The sequence below is a fragment of the Schistocerca gregaria genome, chromosome 5 (genome assembly GCF_023897955.1).
Source record: "Schistocerca gregaria isolate iqSchGreg1 chromosome 5, iqSchGreg1.2, whole genome shotgun sequence".
NCBI classification, from domain to species: domain Eukaryota; kingdom Metazoa; phylum Arthropoda; class Insecta; order Orthoptera; family Acrididae; genus Schistocerca; species Schistocerca gregaria.
The window spans coordinates 87574229-87589371 of record NC_064924.1 but is presented as its reverse complement, the minus strand read 5'-3'; the positions used below and the strand labels follow the sequence as shown (position 1 = coordinate 87589371).

Here is a 15143-nt window from a genome sequence, read left to right as displayed (position 1 = left end):
TCGAGTAAAACTGAAGTGATATCAGGTGTTCCCCAGGGAAGCGTCCTGGGACCTCTACTGTTCCTGATCTATATAAATGACCTGGGTGACAATCTGAGCAGTTCTCTTAGGTTGTTCGCAGATGATGCTGTAATTTACCGTCTAGTAAGGTCATCCGAAGACCAGTATCAGCTGCAAAGCGATTTAGAAAAGATTGCTGTATGGTGTGTCAGGTGGCAGTTGACGCTAAATAACGAAAAGTGTGAGATGATCCACATGAGTTCCAAAAGAAATCCGTTGGAATTCGATTACTCGATAAATAGTACAATTCTCAAGGCTGTCAATTCAACTAAGTACCTGGGTGTTAAAATTACGAACAACTTCAGTTGGAAGGACCACATAGATAATATTGTCGGGAAGGCGAGCCTAAGGTTGCGTTTCATTGGCAGGACACTTAGAAGATGCACCAAGTCCACTAAAGAGACAGCTTACACTACACTCGTTCGTCCTCTGTTAGAATATTGCTGCGCGGTGTGGGATCCTTACCAGGTTGGGATTGACGGAGGACTTCGAAAGGGTGCAAAAAAGGGCAACTCGTTTTGTATTATCGCATTATAGGGGAGAGAGTGTGGCAGATATGATACACGAGTTGGGATGGAAGTCATTACAGCATAGACGTTTTTCGTTGCGGCGAGACCTTTTTACGAAATTTCAGTCACCAACTTTCTCTTCCGAATGCGAAAATATTTTGTTGAGCCCAACCTACATAGGTAGGAATGATCATCAAAATAAAATAAGAGAAATCAGAGCTCGAACAGAAAGGTTTAGGTGTTCGTTTTTCCCGCTCGCTGTTCGGGAGTTGAATAGTAGAGAGATAGTACGATTGTTGTTCGATGAACCCTCTGCCAAGCACTTAAATGTGAATTGCAGAGTAGTCATGTAGATGTAGACATTCAAAACTGCCGACCTGACGAGGGTGTAACGGCTGTACATAGTCGAGAAAAGGATTGACAAGGACTTGGTACTGACTGTACTTTCTTCTTGACGTTTGACAGAGTTCAGTTTCCATAGAACGTTAAAGTGGGATATGAGATCATTTCAGTGTGCCCTTACATCCCAAACCATACTCATTGCAATCAATGTTAGCAGTTTAAATGTACCAGCCAGTCGTGTTCCAATCCGGCCAAATGAGTTACATGTGGCATGGATGCCCATGTGGGTGATTGTCCACCCCCATCCCCTCGTTGCATCAACTGTATGGGCGACCACGCCTCTTCCTCTAGAGATTGCCCTATTTTCAAAGACAAACGGATTATTCAGGAAGTCCAAGTGCAGGAAAAGGTGTCTACCTTTTCTGCTCGTAAGTTATTTGCCAGTCAAAAGCCCACTGTGCCCCCAGCGGGTAAATATAGCACTGTCCTTGCACCTCCTCAGTCTTCTATGGAGGTAGCCACCTTTAGTGCCACAGTCTCCAGATTGACCAGCCCAAACAAGCCGCTTTCAACCTCCCGACTATCACCTGCTCACTCTAAGGCTCACCCTTTACCGGCTCCTGCAGAATCACGGGCCCCGAAATCAGACGCCCAGATTTCCAAAAAAGAGCCTACTTGTGAAGATTTTTTACGTACCTCAATTTCACAACCATCGAATCTTCCATAAGAAGGCTCATAAGAAACAGTTCCTCTCCTTCTCTGCCATGGTGTGTCTCATCTACGGTGCCTCGGCTGTCTTCCGTGTCACCGAGACATACCGCTGATGGCCAATCAACCAGCTGATGGCCAGCGGCAGGAGCTACCCCTGAACAACTTATGGATCAGGATTTTCTGCCTTTGGCTGAATGCCATTCCAAGCTGCTGGCCACTAGAGGTTGTAGAGTTGACAGCAATCATGGTGAGATTCTTCCCTTTTCTGTCCACCCTATGTCACTTCTCCATTGGAATATCCGCGGAATTCGAGCCATTCGGGATGAATTGTCGATCCTCGTACGATCCTACTCTCCGGTCGTCTTATGTCTTCAGGAAACAAAGCTACGTCCCCACGATCGCTTTGGTTTCCCCCATTTCCAATCAGCCCGGTTTGATGTCGCCCCTGTTGATGGCACTCCGGGACACGTGGGACTTATGATTCTTCTCCATAATACTGTCCATTATCACCCAATCCCTTACAGTCCCTTCCAAGCTGTCACTGTCCATCTTTCCCTTTCTGGATACACCTTATCGCTTTGTACTGTATACATTTCATTGCCCACACCGATGGTAAGAGCTGATCTCCTTGGTCACCTTCCACACCACTATTTGCTGGTTGGGACTTCAGTGCCCTCTGCCCGCTTTGGGGATCTCTGCATCCTTGTCGGCAAGGCTCTCTATTGATCGATCTCTTCCACGAAGTGGATCTTGTTTTCCTCAACTCTGGGGAATCTACATTTTTGCCTCCATCTAGAATTTCTCTCATTTGGACCTTTTGGTTGGTACTGTTCAGCTAGTTCAGCGCTTTGAATGGTTCACTCTTGCTGATACACACTTGAGTGACACATTTTCCATGTGTCCTTTGATTATAGCCGCAACTGTTATCTATGCACCCAAGATGCTGGGAGTTTTCCCAAGCCGATTGGACACTTTTCGCCTCTCCAGCGACATTGGATGACTGTCACTTTCCCACCATTGACAATCAGCTCACTCGTGTTACGGAAGTTATTCTTACAGCCCCAGAATATTCAGTACCTCGTACTGCCCCGGCACACCGCCTCCCCCTCCCCTCCTTGGGGGAACGAGGTGTGCCGTGACGCAATACGCGAGTGGAGGCGTGCTCTTCAGGTTTACGCCACCATCCTGTGTTGGCAGTTGCGTATGTGATACCATTGCATCATCTGCGATAGCAAGAAGGCAAGCCGGGACTTCTTTACCAGCTCGTTTAACACCTTCACTCTCCCATGGTAGTTTGGAGTAGGATTCGACAGTTATCTGGCATGTCTAGTTTCTCCCCGATCTCTGGGCTCACTGTCATGCATGATACCTTAGTGGACCCAGTCGCAATTTCTAACTTATTGGGTCAACACTTTGCTGAGATTTCAAGCTCTTCAGATTACCCGCCACCCACTCTCCTGAAGAAATAAGTAGCGGAAGTGCTTCATCTCAAAATAGCGGAAGTTATAATACTGTTTTCTCTGTGTGGGAACTCCAATACACTCTCTCTTCCTCTTGCATTTCTGCCCCAGGACCGGATTGAATCCACGTCAAAATGTTGCTGCATTTATCATACTGTAGTCTGCTTTCACCTTTATAATTGAATGTGGATTGGCAGTCACTTTCACAGATGGTGGGCAGCTATCGTCATTCCTGTTCCTAAACCTGAAAAGGACAAACATCTCCCCTGTAGCTATCGCCCCATATCTCTCTCGAGTAGTGTTTGTAAGGTTTTGGAGCGTATTGTTAATTGCCTTTTAGCCTGGTGGCTGGAGACCTAAAACCTTTTAACACCTGCCCATTGCGTTTTCCGAAAGCATATTTCTGCAGTTGACCTTCTTGTTACTCTTTCCACTTATATTGTGAACAATTTTCTCAGGAAAAAGGCAGTAGCTATATTTTCTGAATTGGAGAGAGCATACTATACTTGTTGGAGGACAGTCATCCTCGGCAGACTGTTTTCTTGGGGCTTTCTAGGTCAGCTACCCCTTTTTATTCGTGAATTTATAACACAACACACATTTAAGGTGCAGGTGAACACTACTCTCTCCCGTTCTTTCTCTCAAGAAAACGCAATGCCCCAGGGCTCCGTGCTAACTGTTGTATCGTTTGCCGTTACCATAAATCCAATTATGGATTGTCTCCTTCCTGAAGTCTCAGGCCCCCTCTTTGTCAATGATTTTGTGATCTTCTACAGCTCTCAACGGACCAGGCTTCTTCAACAATGGCTTCAAGGATGTCTCGATTGTCTCCACTCATGGAGCTTCGAAACTTGCTTCCGCTTTTCTCCCAGTAAGACCATCTGTGTAAGTTTTTGGCGTCATACGGAGTTTCCTCCGCCTTCCCTACATCGTTGCCCGGTCAACCATCTGTTTGCAGACATCGCTAAATTCTTGGGCCTTATGTTTGACAGAAAACTGTGCTGGTCTTCGCACACTTCATATCTCACTGTCTGCGATCCCTCAACACCCTCCATATTCTGAGTGGTACCTCCTGAGCAGTGGACAGAGTGGTCCTCCTCCTCCTCCTCCTATATCGCGCCTTAGTGTGCTTGAAATCGGACTATGTAATCATAGTTTACTCCTCTGCACGGCCATCTATTCTTTGGAGTCTCGACTCTGTTCACCACTATGGATTGCGTTTAGCGTCTGGAGCTTTTTACACCAGTCTCATGGAGAGCCTTTATGTTGAGACTGCTGAACCTCTGCTGTCCAGTCGGCGAGCAGTCCTTCAGAGTCTTTACGCTAGTCATCTGTCTTCCATGCCTGCTCATCTGGCCTATGCCCCTTTTTTTATTTTTTTATTTATTTTTTTATGCCTCCTTGTATTTAGGGTATGCAGATTGCCCTTCCTCTCTACTACCACCAGGAGTCCACTTCCGTCAACTGCTACATTCTCTTTCCTTCCACTTCTCTAAAACTTTCTTGACAACTGGAAGTTGTTTTCTCTGAAAAGGGCTCCAAATGACCGATGTCATCTCACTGACACTGATAAACGCGAGGACGCAATCGGCTGAGCGCATGTCATCTGCTAAAACGGAAGCCATATCAGGCGACATCTGTAAATGGGCATGTTGACTTTGCCTGCGGACCTGCCTTTGCCTTCTCCGTGACCTTTGTCAGCTTCCCAAGGACAGTACCCATCCCACCCCCCAACCCCCTCTCCTAACTCTAGTTTATCGTCGGGCATTTGCTGCTCTATGCTCACAAATAGAGTATGCCACATTCATTTACACTGACGGATCAAAAAACATCATTTGGTGTTGGGAGTGCCTATATTGTTGGAGATACCCCTAGTGGATTTTGGCTTCCCATCCAGTGTTCTGTTTTTACTGTGGAGCTTTACGCTGTTCCCCAGGCTGTCCAATACATCTGTCACCATAAGTAGCTATAGTATATTATATGTTTGGATTCACTCAGATCTCACCTCAGCCTCCAAGCTCTTTATCCTGTCCACCCTCTGGTCCACCAGATTCAGGAGTGCCTCCACTTGCTCCACTTGGGGGGCATCTCTGTAGCATTCCTCTGGATCCCTGGGCACATTGGTATCCACGGAAACGAGGCAGGTGATATAGCGGCAAAGGCTGCAATCTCTCTACCTTGGCCCGCTGTTGGCATGTTTCCCTTAGCCGATCTAGAGAGCGTTTTATGTTGTCGTGTTGCTCTTTTATGGCACGCATATTGGTCCACACTTCCTGATAATAAATTACAGGACGTGAAACCCTTTCCCTGTGCTTGGACTTCTTCCTCCCAGCCTTGTCATTGGGAGGAGGTAATTTTAACTAGACTCTGGATAGGGCACTATCTTTTTAGCCATCGACATCTTTAAGTGGTGAGCCTCCCCTGCTCTCAGCCGTGGACAGTAAGACACCTTTCACTTCAGTGCCCCTATTTTGATTCGCTACATGCCCAGTTACAGCTGTCGCCTGATATGGCTTCCCTTTTAGCAGATGACATGTGCTCAGTTGATTGCGTCCTTGGATTTATCAGTGTCAGTGAGATGACATCAGTCATTTGGAGCCCTTTTCAGGGAAAACAACTTCCTTTCAATGACACATTTCTAAGATTTCCTGCCGTTTGTAGTTCTCTTCCGTTTTTAGTTTTGCTTCCATTGTTGCTGACTCATATTCCTGTTTTTACGCTTCACTAAGCCACAGAATGGGCACTTATGGCCATAGCTGTTTTGTGCCCTAAAACCACAACTAATAAAAAAAATTGTTATGCTGTACACCAGAGGCCATGTCATTCACGGCACTGAAAAGCCTGCTGCATCTGTTCAGGGTCCATATGTTAGCCTGTGTTCTTTTGATATCTGTATGATGTTTCCTCATACGATACAGCTATCAGTATCTTAGGCTCACAAGCTATACTGTCAGGAGTAGGTCTATGTTTCATGGTTTGGGGACCCTTATTTCATGCAGTAACATTAAGCATATCAGGCAACAGCTTCCATGTGTAAATTTTCTCAGCTAGTGTTTTGGAAGTATTGAAGAATATGATACAGCCTATAAACTTTGACCATTGATTTTGGCAGCCAGTATTGTGACTGTGATGTCAGGTATAACATCACATGTATTTTAAATATTGGAATATTATGACCTCAGCAGGAATAAAAGGGATTTTGGTGTGAATGATTGTGTTACTAACCCCTTAATTTAATGATCTTTTGTAAAGTCATGTTCCAAAAAATAACATATTATTATTAATAATGAATTCATCCTATAATGAATGACATTATGTATAGACCTACAAAGACAGCTTTTAAAGCTTGCTGTTCATGTTGTATATTAACGGCCTTGCCAACAATATTGATAGTAACCTCAGACATTGCAGATGATGCAGCTATCTATAATGAAGCACTGTCTGAAAGAAGCTGCATAAATATTCAGTCAGATCTTGATAAGATTTCAAAGTGGTTCAAAGATTGGCAACTTGCATTAAATATTCAGAAACATAAAATTGTGCACTTCATAAAATGAATAATAGGAGTATCCTTTGACTATAATGTCACTGAGTCACTGTTGGAATCAGCCAACTCGTGCAAATATCTGGGTGTAACACTTTTTAGGGATATGAAATGGAAGGAGCAAGAGGTAGACTTCAGTGTATTGGTAGAATACTGGGAAGTGCAATCAGTCTGCAAAGGAGGTTGCTTACAAATTGCTCATGCGAGTAGTTCTAGTATATTGCTCAAGTTGTAGGACCCATGCCAAATAGGACTAACAGGAAACATTGAATATATACAGAGAAGGGCAGCACAATTGGTCACTGGTTTGTTTGACCCATGGGAGAGTGTCACAGAGATACTGAAGCAGCTGAACTGGTAGACTCGAGGACAGACGTAACCTATCCAGAGAAAGACTATTAACACAGTTTCAAGAATCAGCTTTAAATTGTGAACCTAGGAATATACAACAACCCCCTATGTATTGCTCACATATGAATTGTGAGAATAAAATTAGACTAATTACAGCATGTGCAAAGGCCTTCAAACTATCATTCTTCCCGTTTTCTGTATGTGAATGGAAGGGCAAGCAACCCTAGTAACTGGTAAATGGGAATTATGCTCTGCCATGCACTTCATGGTGGTTTTACACAGTACAGATGTAGCTGTTGATTAAAGGAATATGGAGAGGTGCTCTTTCCACACACTGGTTGAGGAGCACAATTCGGAACTAAGAATTAAGTGGAGATTTAGCAATTGCTCCTGGGAGAGAGCGGCTAACGGCCAATTGCACCAAAAATTGTTGAAGTTACTGTTGCCATGGCTGAGAATACTGGTCACAAGTATGATCTTAGAGTAGTGCATGGGCTGTGTCACAACAGCTGGAACAATCCATGGTTCACTGTTAGAAAAGTGCTGCAAACAATTGTGAAATGGTGTTAGTGCTGTTCCAGGCTGTTGTTGATGCTGTTGGTTGTCACATTGAGCAGTGCTTGTAATGTGGAATTTAAATATGGTATAGAGCTGTTATCCTCTCATGTGGAAATTAAAATGTTTCTTTGAATGGTTTATTCGTCATTTCTCTTCCGCGTGCCCATTCAAATGTTTCCACAAAGTTTAATTGTCCTCCTATCACTCTTTTTTCATGGGGCCCTATCAAGTAGCGAAAGTTTCATTATAACCACCAGGTAGTTCAAAATTGGTCAAAGCTATTGCCTTAGTCACAGGAGTGTAAGAAACTAGCTTACTATTCTTCTTCACAGCTCCATTAACTTTATCAATAAACTTCACTCAATATACGGCTGTGCCTGGGTCATGTGTTAGGTTAATTCAGTGATCTGGCATGTTTTGGTCTTGAACATTTAGGTATTTAAGTTTCAACCCTGAAATGAGAGGATTTAAAGTGTCTGGATAAGCTTTACTTGTTTTACAGGCTAACTTCCAACATCTGGAAACCTCAGTGATTTTTAGCATCAGGTACTGCCACTCTACCAGATACTGTCTTGTGGTGGTTGCATGTAAAAGGTCATCCAAGGAAAAATATTTATGTGATTAACTTTCACAACATTGAAATGACACTTAAATCGACATCCCAGCTGGAAACAGGCATTGATATACATAATTGGGAACATGTTGAAAATGTGTGCCCTGAACGGGACTCGAACCCAGGATCACCTGCGTACATGGCAGACGGTCTATCTGAGCCACTGAGGGTACAGAGGATAGTGCGCCTGCAGGGACTTATACCTTGCATGCTCCCCATGAGATCCACATTCCCAACATGTCCACACCACTACATTCGTAGTGGGCCTAATAGATGTTTGCCCATCACACTCTTTACACATGGCAGGTTAATCTACCATGTCCCGTACAAGTTGGGGCATAGTGTGAAGTTCGGTGGCTGGGGCATACATTTTCAACAAGTCCCCAATGATATAAATTAACGCCTGTTTGCATCTAAGGTGTCAAATTAATCATCATTTCATTCTAGAGAAGCTGCACAGTCATTAATGGTATCTGTTTTTACAGGAACAGATACTACCTCCACATATAGTTTCACAACATTAGACGTATGCACAATTGCAGACTTTTACTTGGCAGGTGTTGTCACTGTACAGACCAAATATTTATTCAATTTACTAATCTTCTTTTTTTTTCTACAGGTCTTGAATTGGTGCAGAAATTGAGTGGAGGTCAGCTTGTGGGAGCTGAAATGGGTTCTACAGAAGTCACATTTTTTCCAGGAGACAGACGAGGAGGAGGAGAATTTAGTGCTGACACCCAAACAGCTGGGTATGAAAAATTATTGCTGTTAAAATAAGTGCCTTTTCTTCTTCTTCTTCTATCAACCAGTAGATGTTACTGTTTGTTGTGACTTCATATGTGCATTCAGACTCTTCCAGTTTGTTGCCAAAACGTTCCTTCTTCCCCCTGGGTGGTTCTTTCAGGTAACCTTTAATTTGATACCCTCTACATATCTGCCCTCTTAAAGTGTAACAAATAATAAATCTGTTAACAATTAGTGAATGAAATGACAGTTTTGGTGTTTATTAAGTAATGAAGGTGAAATAAATATCCCAACATACAGTCCTTATTACTGGCTTCAGTTTCATAAAAAGGAGAAAGGAGATGTGGCAGATGAAGATTATTAAGTTTAAAAAGAGGAATCGGATAAGATATGTGATCATAATACTTGCATGACTACTTCTGAGACTACTGTCATAGTGATATGGACATCTGCAGCAATACAGAGTGCATCCTATAGTTTAGTTAACAAAGGAAAATTATGGGGAAAAAATCGTGTAGTTGCAAATTTTTGCATGGTGCTAGGAGGGAGTGTTGAGAATAGTGCACTAAAATTCCTGAGCGGTAGGGTGTGAGCTTGGGATGTGGGGGTGTTTGAAGGTCACTTTTGTGTGGTGCTTTTTCTTGTTGCAGGGGATGTGAAAAAAATGAAGATGATTAAAAATATTGTTGTAACCTTGTAAAACTAATGTTCATCTTCAAATGAAGCGGGTTAAAACCAAATGTTAAATGTGTGTAACACATCTAAGTGCAGTAGAGATGTATTAAGGGATAATTTGTGTTGGGGGGGGGGGGGGGGGGGGAAGGGGTGATAAGTGGAGTAGAAGCACGAGAGAAGGTAGATCTCCAGATTGTGCTAATGCATTTCGCCCCCTTCATATGTCTGCAAACCAAAGGTTGAGCAGGTAATGCCCCACTCTGTCTAGCTCACTGTGTCACAAAAAGCTACTACAATGTGTTTCACAAAGTCATACCAAACCTCCACACTGCTCCTTAAGCACTGACGATGCAGTGCACAGACATGGCGGGGTGTATATGTCCTACAAAATGCATTAAAACTGCAAAGAGTGCAGTTATTTACTGATAATACTAAAACCGATGGACAGCACCTGTATAAATCTCTGCACTCTGTTGTACAGTGCCAGAGGAAAAACAGATTCTTAGTCAGCCTGTGTGGATCTGTAGTGTTCTTCTAGGAGAGTCAGCTTCCCCCACTATGAATGCTGCTCTATTTTCAGTTGACAGACTAAACCACCCTAACATTTCCTGTCCAGTTCTTTTATATGGGTACACAAGATAATGTCACTGAGCTCGTGTTTAGATTACTTTTCATCAGGTGTTGAGCAACCTTCTGTGTAAAATACATTCCTGTAAACAGTGGCTGAGAAGTGTTTAAATTATAAATGTTATGTTGTCAGATGACCTACATAATGTTTGTGGAAAAAAGGATTGGATTGGTGAATGTGACACCTTACTGCTGCTTATCATTGACAGTGTATTGGAAACTCGTGCAATTGTCTTTTATTCATATGGTGGTCATTTAATGAAAGACCAGAAAGTTACTGCACTTCTTCCACGATTAGTTGTTAATGGTAGGCTGTGTAAATCTTCTCTATTCAAGAATTGCTATCACTTGCAGAGATGTCTGCACTGAGTGGTGCCACTTATCTGACATCCATAGTACATCTTCAAGCATGGGTGTGAATGTGCCTTCTGGAATGGGACTGATCATGTTAGTCAAGAAGAGTAATCTGCTGTAAACCATTGCTCAACTTAGGCTGAAATACCTGAAGTTCTGTAACACATAGGTGACTTGTTGGAGAGTAAGACAATTTAAGCACCTGGGCATCTTCAGTTGCTGCGTGAGCTGACACTGGGGTTATGCATTTGGCACCCATAATGCTGTCAAAAGTATTCCATCCAGTGATAGTGGAGACAATTAAATCACCATTGTCGAATACGTATTGATAGTGTGCTCCAATTGGGACAGGCACTTCAGTGTGGTACAGTTGACAGCTGTGTCTGTCTGGTATTGTTTACATAATAGCTCTCTAATCAAATGCAAATATGTGTTTTAATCAACTGAAAATAACTCTACATGACTACGAGCTCAATGAAGTAATTTTGTCTAATCACATAAGATAACTGGACAGAAAATGTTGGGGATGTATAGTCTGTCTGTAAGCTGAAAACTGAGCTGCACTCAAAGTGGGGAAAGTAGCCTTTCTGGAAGAACCCTACAGTTATCTTAAAGGATAACCGAGAATAAATTTGTCCTCTGGCAGTGTAGGACAGTGTGCAGAAATTTATGTTGATTCTGTCCATGTGTGTTTTTGTGTTAGTGTTATTAGTAACTCACGTCTGCATTCCCTGTAGTGTTAACACATTTTGTGGAACATAACTGTCCTCAGGTATAATTGTGTCACCAGTGATTCATAGTGCAGGATCTGGAGGGTTGGTGTAACTTTGTGAGGCACCCTGTTGCTGCTTGTTGTGATGTAGTGGGTAATCATCTGCAATCCTCAGTTTGGAGAAATATGAAGGAAGGAACTTTGTGAACACAATCCTTCCCTCATGTTTATATATTATATTATATTCTTGGATTCGTTCAGATCTCTTCCCAGTCTCCAAGCTCTTTATCCCGTCCACGCCCTGGTCCATCTGATTCAGGACTGCTTTCACATGCTCCACTTGAGGGGGGCCATCTCTGTGACATTCCTCTGAATACTAGGCATGTTAATATCTGCGGAAGCGAGGCAGCCGATATAGTGGTAAACGCTGCTGTCTCTCATCCTCAGCTTGCTGTTTGCATGGTTCCGTTTGCCAATCTACGGAGCGTTTTATGTCGTTGTGTTGCTCTTTTGTGGCACACAACTTGGTCTGCACTTCAGGATAATAAATTGCGGGACATATAACCTCTTCCCCTTGCTTGGATCTTTTCCTCCTGGTTTCATCATCGAGGGGAGGTAATTTTAACTTGACTCCAGATTAGGCACTGTCCTTTTTGTCAACTTCTTTTAATTGGCGATCTTCCCTGCTTTCTTCCCACTGCTCTTAATCGAGGATGGTGAGACACCTTTTACTTCAGTCTCCCTATTTTAATCCACTACATGCCCGTTTACAGCTGTCACTTGATACATCTTCCCTTTTAGCCGATGACATGTTCAGCCGATCATGTCCTTGAGTCTGTAAGTATTAGTGGGAGGACATTGGTGATTTGAGGCTCTTTTCGGGTAAAACAAACCCCCTTCAAAAGAACTTTTCTAAGATTTTCTTCTGTTTTCAGTTTCCCTCCTCCTCCTTGATTTTTGCTCCCATTGCTGCTGATTTAAATTTTGGTTTTTTACCCTTCTTCATGCCACAGAATGTGCGCTTATGACTATAGCAGTTTTGGCCCCTTAAACCATAATCAAATAAAATTATCATAAGTTTGTTTGCCAATGTTCCCTTTGAAGAAAGATACTTAATCACAGCATGACTTTGTGAATTATCTACCTTCTTGCACTATATTCACTTCATATCTCCACAAAAAAGTAAAAACCAGTGTTACTTCTATACAGGTACTGTCACATATAATGTAAAGAAGCATTAATAGCAAAAATTCAGAACTAGTCTACATTTGTTTTAACTAGAGAAACCAAAGGACTTACCAGCACCTCCTAGAATGTGCTAAATATTGTGTTCATGCAGAGAGGGGGATCTGCAATACAGTCCATCTTTTTTAAGCAAAATTCCATAATGACGAATACTATCTGCAGGACAATTGTGCTGTCAATGACCTTCTTACAAACAGCTGTGACATATCATGCGTGAGTACTGCAAATCAATGTAGAAAAAATATGCACTTCGGTTTATTGAAGTCCAAACATGAGGTTCAGAAATGTAAATTCATTTCTCTTCTTGTGTTAAGTTGACCTGAGACTATGATACTATAACTGTTTGTAGTACTTTCTGGCAGACATAATATTGAAGGCTCAGAAAAAATAAATCACTGGTTGCAGGCACATAAACATTTACGTTCTCATTATAAAGTAATAGTGTTAGACCAAGAGCAATTGAACAGACACAAATACACATGTGTGTCTGTGAATCAGCAATATTATGTTAATGCTGTGACTGGTTCTCTTTCAGTGTAAGGCAGAGATGACTCCAGTAAACAAGAAGGGTAAAGGAACATACCTGCAAAATTACAGACCAATACCCGTAACTTATGTTTGCTGTAGAGTTCTTGAACATAATCTCAGTTCAAATATAATAAATTTTTTAGACCTGGAAACTTATGTCTATGAATCAGTATGATTTTAGAAAGCATTGCTCATGCGAAGTTAAGCTTGGTCTTCACTCACATGATATACTGTGAACTGTGGATGAAAGGCAACAGGCAGATTCCTTATTTCTAGATTTCCAGAAAGCATTTGACACTGTGCCCCATTGCAGGCTGTTAACAAAGGTATGAACATATGGAATAAGTTCAGATATGTGAGTGGCTCAAAAACTTCTTAAATAATAGAACCCAGTATGTTGTCATCAAGTGTTCATCAGAGAGGAAGGTATCATCAGGGGTGCCCCAGGGAAATGTGATAGGACCACTGTTGTTACCTGTATATACATAAATGATTTGGTTGATAGGGTGGACAGCAATATGTGGTTCTTTGCTGATGTTGCCTTGGTGTACAATAAGGTGTCAAAGTTGAGTGACTGTAGGAAGATACAAGATGACTTAGACATAATTTCCAGTTGGTGTGCCTAAATGCGGAAAAATGTAAGTTAATGTGGATGAGATCAAATCTGTGATGTTCAGATAAAGTATTACTAGTGTCCTGTTTGACACAGTCAGGTCATTTAAATATATGGGTGTAACACTGCAAAATGACGGAACGAGCGTGTGAGAACAGTGGTAGGGGAGGCGAATGTTTGACTTCAGTTTATTGGGAGAATTTTAGGAAAAAGCGTGAGGAGGTCACATACAGGACAGCGGCAATGCCGCCTCCTCTCGGGAGTGTCCATTGTATCTTGCTGTGTGGGCTGTTCAAGAGATCGGAGTAAAGGAAAAGGTGCCTTATCCAGTTTCTTGCAAGTTAGTGGCTAGTCGTAAACCCTGCGTTCTCCCGTCTGGTACCTATCGTTCTGTTCTTGTTACCTCTTGCTCCATGAACGACATGGCCATGCAGACATGTGACCTCCAATTCAGCTCTGAGGTTGTGAAATCGCCCAGTGTCTAGGTAACATTGCCATCCCCTCATCCAGCTGTGTAACAAGCTGTCAGTCTTGCCTCAAGGGGTGAAACCACCAGCTACACAGCTCCTGCTTCTGTGCCCTGTAGTAGCACCTCTTCCCCAGCTGTCTCTCATCATGACTCTCCTCCAATGGAACGTTCATCGCCTTCAGTCCCACGATGAGGATTTACGGCTGCTTTTACTGTCACAGCATCCCCTTGTACTCTGCCTTCAGGAAATGAAATTGCGCTCTAACGGCTGCTTTGAGCTTTCACATTTCGTACCAATTCATTTTGACCTTCCCCCTGAGGTCAGCATTCCCTTTCATGGAGGCGTTGTGCTATTCATATGGGATGATATTCATAGTCAACCCATCTCCCTGACCACCAACCTTCAAGCTGTCTGTTTGCTTTTTTCTTCCCCACCCAACATTTCCCCTCCGTACTACATATATATGTCCCTCCCTCATTCGCTATCACCAGGGCAGACTTCCTTCAACTTATTGGGAGCTACCTCCCCCATTTTTTGCTACTCGGTGACTTTAATGTACATCTCCCCTTTGGAATTCTCCCAGGACCTGTCAGATAGGTGCCCTCTTGGCTGACGTTCTTAAACAATTTAACCTTTTCTGCCTTAACACTGAAGTATCCACTTTCCTTTCTGACTCATTGCACATCTATTCCCATTTGGACCTATCCTTCTGCACTGCCCAGCTTGCCCATCGTCTTGAGTGGTCTGTCCTTTCAGACACCTACTCTAGTAACCATTTCCCGTGTGCTGTCCGTTTGCTGACTTCTACCCATCCACGTGCATGCCTAAATGGTAGCTTCCCAAGGCTGACTGGCAGCTCTACTCCTCCCTGGCGAACTTCGAAGAACAAGATTTCTCCAGTTGTGATGGCCAGGTCAAATATCTCGCAAACATTATCCTTACTGCTGCAGAATGTTCCATCCCCCCCACACTTCCTCTCTATCTCGTGTCCCAGTCCCTTGGTGGACTGAGCATGCCGAGACACAAT

The 15143-nt window shown here is 43.0% G+C and overlaps 1 protein-coding gene across 1 annotated transcript in view; it reads left to right on the top strand.

The window, feature by feature from the left end:
* Positions 1–15143, top strand: part of LOC126272795 (RNA 3'-terminal phosphate cyclase-like) — a 74257-nt gene that overhangs the window by 14342 nt on the left and 44772 nt on the right. Inside the window, exon 3 of the mRNA XM_049975946.1 lies at positions 8768–8897. Coding sequence (XP_049831903.1) covers positions 8768–8897 — 130 coding nt within the window. The remainder of the gene's footprint in view (positions 1–8767; positions 8898–15143) is intronic.